Consider the following 16,357-nt stretch of genomic DNA (forward strand, 5'->3'; position numbering starts at 1 on the left):
ACATCTAATTACTGACAGTAGAAGCTAGTAATTTATCTCTATCTGTAGATAGTATATTGGGAACGGCCGTAAGGGGACGTCGAAAGATATCTTACTGCGCCTTGCCTAAGGCAACTATTACATATTATTTGCCTAAGGGCCGGTGCATTATGCATTTACTTATATATCATACCTTTTTGTAACTGATATTTATGTTATTAAATTACTATCTTATATATAAAATTCTCGTGTCACAATGTTCGTTCCCGTACTCCTCCGAAACGGCTTGACAGATTCTCATGAAATTTTGTGAGCATATTGAGTAGGTCTGAGAATCGGCCAACATCTATTTTTCATACCCCTAAATGTTAAGGTCCACACGAAATTTTTTTTTAAATTTTTTTGACATTTTTTTTTAATTTCTTGGATTATGAGTCAACATTAAAAAATACATACAACTTCAAATTTTCACCCATCTACGTTCAACAGTTACTTTTGTATCGCGATTTTAATATCGGCAATACAACGTTTGCTGGGTCAGCTAGTAATATTATAAAAATAAAGTAAATTTATAGAGCCTTACCGTAGCACATAGCAATAACAGCTCCCACTAACTTTGCTAACACGCCATGTTTACTCTTTGTCATATTATTTAGTACCTACGTTACGGAATCACTTGACGTGCGGCCCTGAGTAAGTAGTACAAATTCCTTACTGGCGTTGATTCACGAGACGCGTACAACACGTACAAACAAAATTCATCAATTCTTATAGACACAAGAAACTTTCTGGAATACCTATTTATTTAAAAGTCACTCACCTTTAAAACTTTAACATCATCATGTTAAAATATAAATGGTAGGTGTTCATGTTCTTATACTTAGGTACCTAAGAAGCAAAATAAAATTGCTATTTGACAAAATCATTGCATTATTCAATTAATATGAACAATAATAATTACTTAACTCAGAAGTGCTAATCTTGACTGTAATCTTACGGCCGTTCCCAATATTTAGTCTATCTCTTACTTGACATAAAAATTGTAACTATCGTTGACTTTTCTGACGCAATAAACTTATTCGTACACGCTGTCTGTCAATGGGACGACATATAGATTACCAGCGGTAAAAGTTTGTATGTAAATTGCAATTCATGCGTCCCAATATCAGGCGATAATAATGACTTATCGGGAATATTGGGACAGCTTCAGATTATTGACAGCTAATTACTGACAGTAATAGGAAGTAATTTATCTCTATCTGTAGATGGTATATTGGGAACGGCCGTTAGTAACAATGTAAAATATTAAATAAAATAAATAAGTCGAGTTACCGTCATTAAGTTTATTGGGACAGAAAACTCAACGATAGTTACGATTTTTATCTCAAGTAAGAGATAGACTAAATATTCGGAATGGCGGTAAGAGTCAGATAAATGCCAACATTCAATAGGTACTAGTGACGTAGTATTTACATCCTGTTTGGGTTGAAGAGTTTTTTTTTCTTCTGCTATTTATGAATAAAATTAAATAATATTTTAAAATTTTCTGAATGATGGCCGTACTATGACCTATGAGCGACCTCTAGGTATAATAAATAACACGAAGAAAGTATCATAATATAACACGAGATACGCTTTCATCCCATTCATGAGGACCAAAGCAGAACCAATGCGGGCAAGTCAGAATCGATTACGCCTCTGCTCTTAAAGCAATGCATATTTTAAGTGATGCGCATCGTTGAATCATTGTTAATATTCGGTCTCATAAGCTGAACTGTGTTTGATCCGGAAAGAAAGTGACCTATTGTGTGATTTATGTCGATTGTAAATGTGACGAGCACAATAACAGACAGTTCGGTATGAATATTACTGCGGTTCTATTTTGAGGCAAGAGAAACTTTACAGCCGTTTTCAATAACCTATATATTATCCTTAGTTTAACTTACGGATACATTGCTGTCACCGTTTAATGAGAAGATCTTACCTATTTTTATTTTATTTTATTTGGAAAACTTACAGTGTTACAATGACTTACAATACAATAGTGTGAACACTTAACACCATTTAATAGTTGTATAGAAACGCATATTGTATCTATCCATAGTTATGTCCAATATAGTTATAGTCTAATGATATCTGTCGATAGGTTATTGAAATGTAAGTAAGCGTAAAAGGATAGATTTGCCTACGTCTAGTAAGTTAAACCAAGGATTGATAGGTTATTGAAAACTATTTTTATTTTATTTGGAAAACTTACAGTGTTACAATAACTTACAATACAATAGTGTGAACATTTTACACCATTTAATAGTTGTATAAAAACGCATATTGTATCTATCCATAATTATGTTCAATATAGTTATAGTCTAATGATATCTGTCGATAGGTTATTGAAATGTAAGTAAGCGTAAAAGGATAGATTTGTCTACGTCTAGTAAGTTAAACTAAGGATTGATTGGTTATTGAAAACGGCCGTTAGAGTAGTAGAAACTTCAAGTATTATAACTTAACTTTAGCCATAGATATAAACAAATGATTCACATATTCTTAGGTAGGACTTTAGCAACAAGTGCTAGTCGATCCGGCGTGGAATTAATCCGTAATTAATTTAATTTATTTGTATGAATCGTGGTTACACATTTTTTTAACAATTGGTAGAAGTACAGCACAATTCGCCTAAAATGTCGGCATACAAATATTTGACTGTCAATATTGGATTTTTTTATATTTATGCGTCTTTAAAACACATTACCTACATAATATGTAGCTATAATTCAATAATTAAATATAAAATAAACATTAGTTTGTAGGTACCTCTCAAGTAACAACTTTTAAACTTTTAAAGAAGTACTATTATATTTGGGTACAGAATTATTTTAAACTATAGAAGCATTTATCTATTAGCCATAATTTTTTTTTTTTTATGCATTATTGTTTTAGGCATCTCTCTAATAATATTTGGAAGGTGGTTAAAGACCTTAATACACATAATATTTGCGTTATTAAATAATAATCAGTTAATAAATGCGTAAAATAAATAATAATACCAGTGGGAGGCTCCTTTGCACAGGATGCCAGCTAGATAATGGGTACCACAACGGCGCCTATTTCTGCCGTGAAGCAGTAATATGTAAGCATTACTGTGTTTCGGTCAGAAGGGCGCCGTAGCTAGTGAAATTACTGGGCAAATGGGACTTAACATCTTATGTCTCAAGGTGACGAGCACAGTTGTAGTGCCGCTCAGAATTTTTGGGGTTTTTCAAGAATCCTGAGCGGCACTGCATTGTAATGGGCATGGCGTATCAATTACCATAAGCTGAACGTCCTCCTCGTCTCGTCACTTATTTTCATAAAAAAAAAGAAAAGAATAATGTTTTCAACAAGCCTTTTCGTCGAACATATCACACTGTCACTATAATTTCAGCTGTCAAATGACTATAAAAACGAAATAAAATGTTATGTGTAATGTAATAATAATAATAATAATAAACGAAATATATATTTTACGTGAGAAATGTCTGAGCAAAGTCTACGCTCTATGGATTTTAGACTAAGTACAGTTAATCTTGCATAGCAGAGCTTGTACAGTATATAGGTAAGTACTACATAGGTATTTTTGTTACTACATCAAACAGGGTCACATCGACATGAGTAAATCAACATTTACAGGTTCATTGTTTTACAAATCATTACAATATATGTAAGGTAATGCAACAAAAATACTCAAACGTCAAATAATGAATGCCTTACACGAGTTATTGAGTACTACTGTATCTACTCAATAACCATCAATCCACACACCGTAAATAAATAAAGGATTGTGCGAGCATTTTATTAGCGATTAAGTATTAAAAATATAATTTAATATACTTTAATAAAAATTATTCTACTTTAATTTTAAAACATGAAGCAGTTTCTGGTAACAGGATCATCCAGCCACAACACCAACAGCGCCGGTTTACCAACCATCGCCTCCCTCGACCATATTTACCAAAAGCAGTATCCGTAGTAAGGAAGTATCCGAAGAATGTTAAAATAATTAATTCACACATAAAAAAAATTGTAGCACATCGTTCCACCTCTATGGTTAACTGGAAGTAAATACAAATCGCCAATCAGAAGAGATGAACCTCAAACTCCATAAGAATAAAATCTAATTTCGTTCGTATCTTCTAAGGCTTTGATAATGAATACGTCTAGATAAGAGACTCTTGCTGTTAGACAACCGATAAAAACAGGCTATGAATATTAGTTTAGTGTGCGTGACAAACTAAGTCTTACACTCGCGATTTGCATGAGTTTCATAGCCTATCTAGCACAGCTGTCCATAGTCTATAATCATGTCGAAATTGACTTAAGAATAAAAAAACTGGTCACGTGATTCATATTAACGGACTGACAAAAAATGACAGCCCTACTGTCACTCTTTAAATGCCATCATGACTTAGTAGCCCAACCCACATGTATGGAATACACTAATATTTATTAAACTTTAAACACGAATTCCTTAAAATGTGATGTTTGTGGCTTGGAACGTTTTTCAGGAACTACGTCCAAATACGCTAAGCCCATTTTTCGTTTTTCCAATAAGTATAATGAAACGTCAGTATATTTACAACTATAATGATATAATAATAATAATATTGACACACTCTTACACAAATTATCTTGACCCAAACTATAACCTGTACTATGGATACAAGACAATGATATATTTAACACAATATACTCACTTAAACATACATAAATACATATAAACATCCGTTACTCGAAAACAAACATCTATATTCATGATATAAAGGATTGCACCTATCGGGATTCGAACCCTCCCCCCTCTAGCTCAGTAGGAAGGGTCACTAACCACTGGGCTACAGGGGTCGTCGATTACAACTGATTCTTTCGTGGGCAAGAAATGCAATTTTAGGGTCAAGACATAAAAAGGCATTTATTTTCTCAAAATTGATTCCTTTAGAATTCTTTTTGATGTCATTTCTTATACTACTAGATACTACTACCGCTTCGGAAACAAATGGCGCTCTGAGAGAGAAGAAGCGACGCAAGAAACTCTCCCAACATTCTTTTTTTTTTCTTTCTTCATAAGAACCGTATTCTCTCTCTCCGCTAACACATAAGGACTCCACTCCATAAAGGTAACTGACTATATACGACCACGACACAAGTAAATTCGTCAAACAACTTAAATTCCACGTGGTGTGATGGTGTTATTTTCCTCTTTCTTGACAATGTGATGAATGATTCAAAGTATTCAACTTGTAGCGTCACGGTCGCCGGCTGTTGTGTCAAGTGTCACGGTCTTGATGCGAAGAGTTCAAGAGACACGACCTGTTGTAATCCGTGTAGCACGAACTAACGAATCAGGCGTCATGGCCCGCCTTCATTTGCTCACGAAAATATTTCGGACCTCTCACGCTTTTTACCCTTATTATGTTTATTTTCACCTGGTTAAAGAACAATTTTACTAGTAGGTTCTATGTAATATTATTATTAACCTTATCATGTATACGTCAGATATGAAAACGTTGAAAAACTAGACTTTAGAACTAACCTCTATTTTGAGCCATGCACGCACACTAACACAATGTGTGTAGAAAGATACAAATCGCGAGTGTACAACGTAGCTTGTCACTTGTTTTTATCGGTTGTCTAACAGGAAGAGATATCTAGACGTATAAATTATCTATGTTTTTAACAAAATATATTATGTTGCTGACGGTAGGTACAACTCTACATCTATTGGCATTCGAAGATCAGGTACCTACTATGGAAAATATAATTTTATAACTAGCTGTTGACCAGTGCGCTTCAGTCGAACAAATGCATATATTATAGGAAATTTCATATCAGAATTTAAAATATTTTTGCTAAGTACGATATATGTAGCAGTTCGATCTTTACAATATTTTTTTGGTTGTCTCCTGTGTTGCGGCAAACCGATTTAAAGGCAAATTTATAGTTGCATTGTTCAAGGGATGTAGATGAGTGACTCTGTGAGTGTCTCTCAATTAAGCGGATTTGAGTAAACAATTGAAAACAAAGGGAACTCAGAATAAATCCGCGATCTTTCTTATTTGACAATTTTAATATAAACTGGGCTCGCGCTCGGTTTCTTAGCATTCAGCCCGTTAGATACTTGTTCATTTAATATCCGTGATTGATCTCTTTGGTGATTCAAACTCAAGCTCCCAATAAATCAAGAAGAACAACAAACTTTAACTAACAATATCAAATTTACAAATTCAAAATTATATATAAGTAGTACATTACGCAACTAGGGAGGAAAGTAGGACATTATATTCAAGCCGCGTGCAAAATACCAAAGCCTTTTTCCCTCCCGTACTGGGTATACGATTTTATAACACCTATAACAGAACGTTGATGCCTGAGAGAAACAATACGTCAACAAATTCAGAAGGCCGAAAAGTGACACTTTTCTCCTGTAAAAAGACGTTTAAAATTTAAAAAATTAAATCTGTTTATGTCCCTATTCACAGGGTCTACCTAGTTGTGAACAGATGTGGTAAAAAAATAATTAATCTACAACATTTTATATGCAAACAACGGGCAAGCTGTAGCCTAGAGTATTATTACGCTTTCTAATCTTTGCGTTTACACTTAATAACGCACAGAACATAATTAACGGACCAATCGTTGGTCCCGAAAAGTGTAAATTAATCCATACTCCCGAAAAGTGTAATCTATACCAAAGTAGGAATTTTAGTCTAAGTTTTTTTTATAGAAAAGAGGACAAACGAGTGTACGGGTCCACCTGGTGTTAAGTGATCACCGCCGCCCACATTCTCCTGCAATACCAGAGGAATCACAAGAGCGTTTCTGGCCCTTTAAAATTGTACGCGCTTTTTTTGAAGGTACCAATGTCGTATCCTCCTAGAAACACCGCACAAGGAAGCTCATTCCACAGCTTGGTCGTACGTGGAAGAAACTTCCATGAAACCCGCAGCGTGGAAGAACGCCACACATACAAATGGTGGGAATGATATCCTAATTTGTGGTCTATTGAGCGAAGGTGGAATTCGGCGGCAGGAATCAGGCCAAACAGCTCTTCGGAACACTCCCGGTGATAAATGCGGTAGAAGACACACAATGAAGCGACGTCCCTACCCAACGCCAAGTTATCTAGCCGTTCACAGATCACTGCGTCCTCATCAATTCGAGCAACTCTGTGTTGCACGCGGTCAAATGGTTCGAGCTGAAACTAGGGTGCGCCAAACCAGAGTGACTGCAATGCTCCATGTGTGGCTGAACCTGCGCTTTGTAGAGCTCTAGAATTTGGGCCGGTTTGAAGAAGTATTGCCGGGCTCTATTTATGACGCCCAGCTTCTTCGAAGCCAGTTTGGCTGTAACTTCCAAATGACCGCGGAATTGGCAATCGCTTCAGATTTCGAGACCCAGAATTCCGATACGAGGCGAGGCTTTAAGGCAAGTGTTGTCGAAGACCGGTGATAAGACAAATTATATTAACAGTAATACCTTAAAACCTCATACATTAGGCAATTGTATTATTATTTTTGTTTGTGATTGAAGATATGTTATTTGAGGTTATGGTGACACGTTTGAAATTGGAAAAAATAAAAAATATTAACAACAATAACCAAAAAATGGTTAAAAAATGGAGAAATCTGCTTTTTTTGTTTAGTGCCCATACTTTCTAAGAAACATGCGATGGAAATTTTTCTGATGATGTTTACCATCTAGCCTAATAGGCTCCTATTTCGGCTTGATGTTGAATTTTGGGACATCCTGTATAAGGCCTCTATAAATTCACAATAAGGTAATAATAACACTATATATACAAAATTGTTTTATTTAAATTCAATTGTTTAAACTTTAACCTATATACACACTAATAATGGGTTTTAACTAAATTACCTATTTATAAAATACAGACTTCAATCACTTTTAAAGATATTTCCCTTAAATGGCAGAAATGTTTAAACAAATTTGTTCAATCTATATAATTATAAGTAATTTACAATTCTATATTAAAATTAACTTATTTATTTTATATTATACTATTGTGAATTAAAAAAAACCGTTCACCAAAGCTATACACCAAATATAAATCTTATAAAACAATAAACCAAGTTTGGATAGGCAGTCAAAATATTTAATGACTATATTTAAATATTAGTAATTGGTCTTTTAATTAAAGACACCATAAATAGCAACACCTTAATAATCAACAATTTATTCACATTTTCATAATAAACACATAATAATTTAAAGTAACGAAGTATTTACTCTGTATTATATTGTGCGGCTCTGTGGTGATGTGTTACTCTGATTTATTCTTCACAGTGTACAAAATTTGATTAGTCTGGTGTATCAGATACAGAGCACTCACAAATACAGCATTTGCCCTGAAACAGAAATAATAGAATACCTTCATTAATATTATTGCAAGCAATACACATTTAAGGACATATCATTCGCAGTCTGAAAGCGGAACGACAAAAGTGTCCTTAAAGATAATGTAAGCACACTTTTCTCTGCTTGAATGGACCAGAATTAAATAATCTTATTTAAACTTAAACATATTGATGTATTATAAGTTTAAAAAAAAATCTAATATATAAAATTCTCATGTCGCGGTGTTTGTAGTTATACTCCTTCGAAATGGCTTGCAGATTCTCATGAAATTTTGAGTGCATATTGGGTAGGTCTGAGAATCGGACAACATCTATTTTTCACCCCCCTAAATGTTAAGGGTAGTCCACGCCAAATTTTTTTTTTTAATTTTAATGTCATTTTTTTAATTTGTTTGATTGATGAGTCAGCATTAAAAAATATATACAACTTCAAATTTTCACCCATCTACGATCAGTTACGAACAGTTACGAACAGTTACTTTTGTATCGCGATTTTAATATCGGCAATACAATGTTTGCTGGGTCAGCTAGTATTATTATAAATTTTTAGGTATTTTTGTTTTGTTACGCCAAAGAGGTATAATAAGTACACACACATATTTTTATATAGAATGTTAAAACAAACACCTTTGCAAAAAAAACGGGCAATTTTGATTTAGTCGAATACTTTGAGTATCAACAGTAGTAAAAGGGATTTGATGCAACAAAATAATATATTATATGATCTTAAAACACTTATGTTTGGTAATTAAGTCGATCTTAATTGGTTCTATTTTGATTTTTAGGAAATTACCTACTCATAAAAAAAAAACAAGGTAACTTCAATTGACTTTCTACACTATTTCCTAAAAGTTATATAAATAGCGACCGTGGTCTTCACTGACTGAAATAACTGCTGCAATTCTTCGTGGCATGCTTTGGACGAGGTGTTTTATGAGTTCTTGGCCGTAATAGCATTTTTAAGCTCTCCGATGTCAGCTCTAACACGTCGTTTTAAAATTCCCAATATTCCCATAGACCCTAAATGGGACTGAGGTAGGGCCTTCGTGCTGCCCAATCTAAACGGCGCATCCCGACTTCACATAAGTAAGCTAATATAACCTACGTCACCCGCTCGGTGTATTCGAGCATTGTCGTCCATAAACATAGCATAACTTCTTGTAACAGCTTATGCAGGTTGTACATGAGAAAATAGGATTTCCCTGATGTAGCGCTGTGCATTTAGTGAGCCATTTTCTACGAAAACTAACTCTACGGACTTTAAAAGTTTACCAGCCCCCATCGTACAGCATAATTTCTTCAAAACAACTCTGCATAACGCTCTCCTAGTATTTTTAGCACATTAAGACGTCGATCTTTATCTTGTTGATTATGCATATAATCTTAGTGGCTCAATAGGTTTCAAACACTTTTTAGTAAATATATATTTTTATAATAGTAATATAAAAAACGCCATAAAATGTGCAGTCCTTTAACTGTCCCTATATAGAGTTTACACTGAACCAACTGGGGGCTTCAGAATATTTATTGTACCCTGTACTAACTATTACTATAACATGAGCCAACCCTGCCTTTTTTAATTGTGCTCGTAGTTACAATAAAATATCCGAATTATGGCGGGCACCCTGACGGGTTACACATATCACCAGGGGCGTGCATATGATATAGGCAATCAGGCAGTGCCTACCTCGTTATAAACCTAAATAAATATACCACTAGTGTTAAAGTTAATTTACTACCTACGGTAGGCAGTCTACAGACTGCATACATGAAGCAAGTAGCGTTTCATACACCTTATGTCGTACTGTCGGACTAAAGCTTCTAGTTGGATCTACAGTGCCTACCTTGCTAGAAAGTCAATGCACGCCTCTGCATATCACTAATAAGCACCATTTTACAGTCGGTGTAACAGACAGCCCTAAGTGCAAAAGATGACTGGCTGAAGTAGAGACAGTCACACACGTGATCCTGGAATTTGCAGGAGTGGCCAACCAACGGGCAAAAACCTTAGTAAATAATAGGTCGATCCGAGAAATCTGCGAACACCACAGGAGTGTTCTGAACTTCCAGAAGGAGCTGGGCTGGTTGGAGTAACTGCCAACACTACACAAACTGAGTGGTTTAATTGCGAAAACTGGAGCCCCTTAACCATACCACAGCATATCATGTACTCGATGTTGTTTTTTATGAGGAAAAGTGGTGAAATGAGCAAAATGTTCTCCTGACGCTTAGTGTATTCATATTACAATACAGTGCTGCTCAGGATTTTGAATTGACCCAAAATTCGGAACAGTATCGCAGTAGCGCTCGTCACTTTATAAATAACTAATAAGTTAGGTCACCCGGCAGGCAACTCGCTTCTGGATCAGATGTGCAAACATTGCGCTCGCGTAAATTGCGTGATATTCGGTGTTTGTATGAGTGATAGTTTCATTGCGTCAACTACTCTAATGAAGAGTATTTCAACATGCTCATGTGCCCAGGGCGAAATGATGGTAAAACTACGCCGCAGCTCACATGGGGTACAAATAACGTTGTGCACGTCCGCTCAATCTGGAATTGCCATCGTGGAATGCTTTCCAGCGCGCTGACGCAGGCGACGATGTTGATTGCCAGACAGCTTGGAGGAAGAAGTGATAGAATTGTTTGGCATGACATGATGAACAAGCCTTATTATTTACGATTTCTGCGGCAGCTCCTCGAGCGAACAGTTGGACGAGCTGAGTCTGGCTGTTTAGGCAAAGGTAATTCCAACATGACGGGGCTGCCGTTATCCGACAGAATACGGCATTCGTCGAATCGGTTGAGGTCTTGAGTCCTATCACCTGACCTCTCGGCGCTCGTTTTTGCCTTTGGGGGCACACAAAAGTTGCGATATTGTAGAGGAAATGAGATTCGTTCAACGATTTCGATATCTCGCACAAAACAAATATTAAACAAAAATACGATTGAGTGTAACTACGCGCAGTGGCCGCCCGCGCGCTCTTCTCATATAACGTGAATGAAATGGATGTGTGGGCAGAGAAAAATTAAAATGGCTGCTTGCACAGGTGTCCAAATAATATTTAACCAAACAAAATGGTGGTGTTAGCAATCTCAAATTACAACTTACTGTCCCTCTTTGAAGTATTCTTTGAGTGTATTGGAGAACCGTTTTGAATACTTGACAAATTCCCTTTTCCTCTGTTCCAACGCTTGCTTACCAGGACCCGGTGTATATGTAGAAACTTCATTAACAGCATCCAAGAGTTTTTTTATGGCTGATGCTATTTCTCTATAAATATAGAAAAATAGTCATTATATTATGTGCATATAAGATTTTTAAGACACATTGGTACTCTTTGAATAACAAAATATAAAATATTTGTTATGTATCCCTAAAATAAAGAAAAAAAATATAATAATCTGGTTGGTAGTGTATTTTTAATTTTATATTGATAATATATATTTATAGTTTTATATTTATAGTGTATGTGAATTGATATATCTACACCATAGGTTCTCAATGTATATGCGATAACATCCCCTTGTGGGAGTTTGAGAGTTTTCGGGGGGGCAGTAAAAGACCCAGAGAAAATTAGGGGTTTTTGTGATTAATCAGTGCTTGTTCTTATTGTTTTACTTACACAAGTATGTAAGTCAACATGTTTTAGTAAGTTTGGTATATCACTTTACATACATTTAATTAAATATAACATTCTATTTTATGCATTCTTATAATGACAATGACAAAACATATATGCAATATGGACCTTAATTTCAGTTTTCAATTTTACACAAAGCACATACACAAATACTGAATTGCAGAGGAAAGACAAATACTTGACATTTGAAAAAGTTAAGAATTATCATTGTATCGACAGTGATGTCAGTGATATTACTGACTATAACTATATAGTTTACATAATATTCTTGGTTATAACTTTATACCAAGTTTATTTGGAAGACACAATCATGGGGTGTTTAAAAGCACAATGTATGTTCTGTTTTAGCATTCAATGTGTAACCAATTACAATTCAATAATTGTCAGAGTTGGAAAGTTTTTTTTGGAAGGCATGTCAAACATGTTAAAGATGTTATTAATAAATTTTATGCCCAGAGGATGCAAAGTTTCCAGAAGAAAATTTTTTTTTACATTAGAACACTCTCAAACTTTTTTCCTATTGAGACTTGTTTTTTTGTTTTGTTCAAAAGTGTGTCGAAGGATATTAAAACAGAAGCAAATAACATTAAATATATTAAATACTAGGCTAAAAACGGCAGTAGACTATTTAGTAGGTACTCACTTGATTGTTTCCAAGAATGTTTTACGGTCAGTTATTTCGTCAGGAATTCTACTCAATATCTTTTTGAGAGCAGCTGATTTCTTATTAAGTTCTTGGAATGCTTCTTCTGATCTATTTAACCTCAAATCAGCACCTTAAAAATTATAGAATGTATTCCCGTGCCTATGTATATATGAAGTGCTAGTATTCATTAGAACAAATGATCAACTATTTAGTTACCCTGATAGTAAACGCAGAAAAAATAAAATATGTTTCACCCAGCATACAACGGCAATTTTTGGTAATAGTATATTTAATATAGCTCCTCAACTATGTAATAAACTACCAGCATCATTAGCAGACCAAAACTTAAATATTATCTCTTTTAAAAATAAAATTAAGGAATTTTTAATGATGAAGAAATTTTATTCAGTTAAAGATTAATTAACAGACATGAATCTATAGTCATTAGAATAAGTTAATTTAGATATTTCAAATTAACATTTTTAGTAAGCAATTTTTATTTCTCACATTTTTATAATATTATGGTGGATAGACTTTTATGAATAATTTGGTTTTATGTTGTATGTTTTTCACTTAAACTTAGAGTAAGAATTGTAAAATATTATTTTTGCATGCATATTTTCCTACCTGGCAGATTGTTAGCACATATGATTATAATGTAACACCAATGTACCCACTCAATGTATGCAAATAAATGACTTGATTTGATTTGAGAATGTGAAAAGTGAATAATCTAAAAGAAATTAGTAATTTGATATGGTATGTAGTATTAGGAGAAGAAATATTAATGGTGTTATTCATTGAATACTAACATTCAGCCTCTGTAAGACTTCCTTGCAAGCGTAGTAGACTTTCATTCATATTTACTGGTATATCAGCCCGTCTCATGATCCCAGCAACAAGGTCATAATTAAGGCCAGGCACAGCAGCCTCAGCTTTTGTAAGAGCTGCTCTCAAAGTCTGTGAGCCTCCTACATGGTATTTCTCTAACTAAAATTATATGATTATATTAATGTCAATACAATGTTCATCGATATTTGTTGTACACCGTAATAATTGATAAACTTACCTGTGATAATACAGGACGTATGAGAACTGGTAGAACCAAGGAAGTGACGGGTAACTCATCACCCATTGTCATTCTGACGAAATTATTAGAACGACGAAGTTTGAACAATAAAATAATAACGTTTTACTCAACAATGTCCTGAAAAATAGTATAAAAATTCAACTTGCTTTCGACCCACCAATGTGTGAATGTAAATTGTAACTTTGTAAGTAATATTATTTTTACAGTACATACAAAATAAAAAGTACAATCTACAAATTTATAGATAATATTGACAAATGTCAAATACTTTGTAACTCACGTCAGCCGTCAACCTATGGTAATTTTTTTTTTTTTTGGATTTTATGGCCTAGACCTATGGTTAAGGTTCACTCATTAGAGTAAAAGTGTTCTGTGTTCACTCACCACACAGACTATATGAGAACATTAACGATAGGCTATATAGACATAAACAATTTGTTATTTTTTAAACTTCTGACTGTTTTCCAATTACAGCACAAGAGCGCATTATGCGGCATAGTGCTCATGTTGAGTGTTCCAACTACAGCAACGCTTCGCACAATCGAGCACTCTCAAAAGCACTGCTTTCTCGTGATGCGTAGAATAGATACCAACTGGCAGAATGTGTGATTTTTCTATAAGTTGGCATTAATCCAAATATTTACTATCTTAAATCTAATATTGTTTATTGTTAAAAAAAATTTGAAGGCTTTCGTTTCGTCGTAGTTTTTTAGAAATAATCAAACTTAATTCAGACTGTGTTAAAAAAAAATAAGTATGGATAAAGTTACAAATTTACCGAAAAATGATTTACTTAAATATTCTTCGTTTATTGTATTTTGGTTTGAGCTGATGGACTTGTTACCAATGATCTAAATAAATAAAACTAAAACTACTTAATGAAACATTGACTATTTAATTTTATATACCTACCACATTTAAAATGTAAATACAATTTCATTTTGGAATTCTAAAGTACCTATACACAGAATTGAACAGAAATATACTTTTGTCAACATTGCAATGGCTTGATCGAATCATTTAATGAAGCCGACATCATAAATGTTTTCGTAGGAATGAACTTATTTATCAAAATGAAGAAAACACACGCACTCTGCTGGTGCATTTTAAAACTTCCAATTCTTGTTCCAATTAAGCATCAGCACAATTCGGCATTATGCGGCACTGAGTCGCATTATGCTCTGTAATTGGAAAACTACCTCTAAGAATTTTGGGATTTTTAATTATACAAATTAATTTGAAAACAAAATTTATCAAATTGCGGGACTCGAACCCGACAACTCTCGCGTTCCGTGTATAAAGCATTTTATTCGTGACTAATTTGTGAAGATGCTATTTCAACATGTAATATCTACAGATACTATACCTATATTAAATTTATTATTATATATTTAGAGACTGAGCGTTTGGAGATTGAATAAAACAACTGCTTGAGTAGTAGGAATATGAGTAATATATAATTTATTTCAGATACACGATATATATACAAAATCCTTAAAACTAGCTAACCAATTACAGTTGTTATTTAAAAAATATCTACACGTTTAGAAATTACACACCTATACCAAAGCTTACATTTAGACCAATAGTTAAACGTTTGATTCAATTAGAATTGAGAATAATACAATGTGTTCTATCTCGCTCTAAAACTAATGCTATCGTAGTAAGCCGGTCAGCGAGCGGTTACCATATTTATGTTCTCCTGGTGTCTATGTAGTAATACGTGGTCCGTATAACGTCAGAATATATTAAGGTATAATCGCGTCATACTAAGGAAAATTTCTTCTACAACAATGCTACCTATCTCCCATGTTAAATCTTTTTTCTCATTTTACCTTCGGTTTTAATCATTTACAGAGACCGAGTAGGTGTGATGTATTCTATCTCAATCTGAATCCTATACATTTTCCTGTTTATGTCTCTATCGTCTCGCTTTTTCGTTTCATCGAGTTTCAAATAACAAAGATTCTAAAGAAGTTTCACTTCAAAAACATTTTTAGAAAGATATACTTAATTGGTTATTGTTTATACCTTTACTTTCGTCTATATCTACAATTCAAGGCATTAGAAACGTCTCGTTTTCGTATGTCGATAGATGTCTATGAATAGGGAAAACAACTAGGAAAAACAATATTAATTATGTTGTTGGGAACGGAGATGAATACTTCATAATTTGAATACGATGCAAATGCGAGGAGCTTGCTTTCTTCACCAGTATAAGCCAATTTCGTGGTCATCTGGAAGGCAAAGCCAAATTGGCTTCAAAGAAACTGGGCGTCATTAATAGAGCACGGCAATACTTCAAGCCGGCCCACATACTAGCGCTCTACAAAGCGCAGGTCCGGCCACACATGGAGTATTGCTGTCATCTCTGGTCTGGCGCACCCCAGTATCAGCTCGATCCATTTGACCGCGTGCAACGCAGAATTGTCGGGGTCCCAGTGCTCTGTGAACGGCTGGATCACTTGGCATTGCGTAGAGACGTCGCTTCATTGTGTGTCTTCTACCGCATTTATCACGAGGAGTGTTCCGAAGAGCTGTTTAACCTGATTCCTGCCGCCGAATTCCACCATCGCACGACACGCCACAA

At 34.4% G+C, this 16,357-nt stretch overlaps 1 protein-coding gene and 1 long non-coding RNA gene across 2 annotated transcripts in view; one reads left to right on the forward strand and one right to left on the reverse strand.

Moving 5' to 3' along the window:
* LOC126972898 (uncharacterized) overlaps positions 1-16,357 on the forward strand; it is a 193,056-nt gene that overhangs the window by 44,388 nt on the left and 132,311 nt on the right. The gene's annotated exons all lie outside the window — the stretch shown is intronic.
* On the reverse strand, positions 8,181-14,017 carry LOC126972871 (programmed cell death protein 10). The gene is made up of 5 exons (XM_050819978.1): positions 13,747-14,017; positions 13,490-13,667; positions 12,675-12,807; positions 11,500-11,661; positions 8,181-8,378 (listed from the first exon to the last, which is right to left on the reverse strand). The coding sequence occupies exons 1-5, from the start codon at positions 13,816-13,818 to the stop codon at positions 8,294-8,296; spliced, it is 630 nt and encodes a 209-aa protein (XP_050675935.1). The 5' UTR covers positions 13,819-14,017; the 3' UTR covers positions 8,181-8,293.

This window comes from Leptidea sinapis, chromosome 27 (assembly GCF_905404315.1).
Source record: "Leptidea sinapis chromosome 27, ilLepSina1.1, whole genome shotgun sequence".
Classification (NCBI taxonomy): Eukaryota; Metazoa; Arthropoda; class Insecta; order Lepidoptera; family Pieridae; genus Leptidea; species Leptidea sinapis.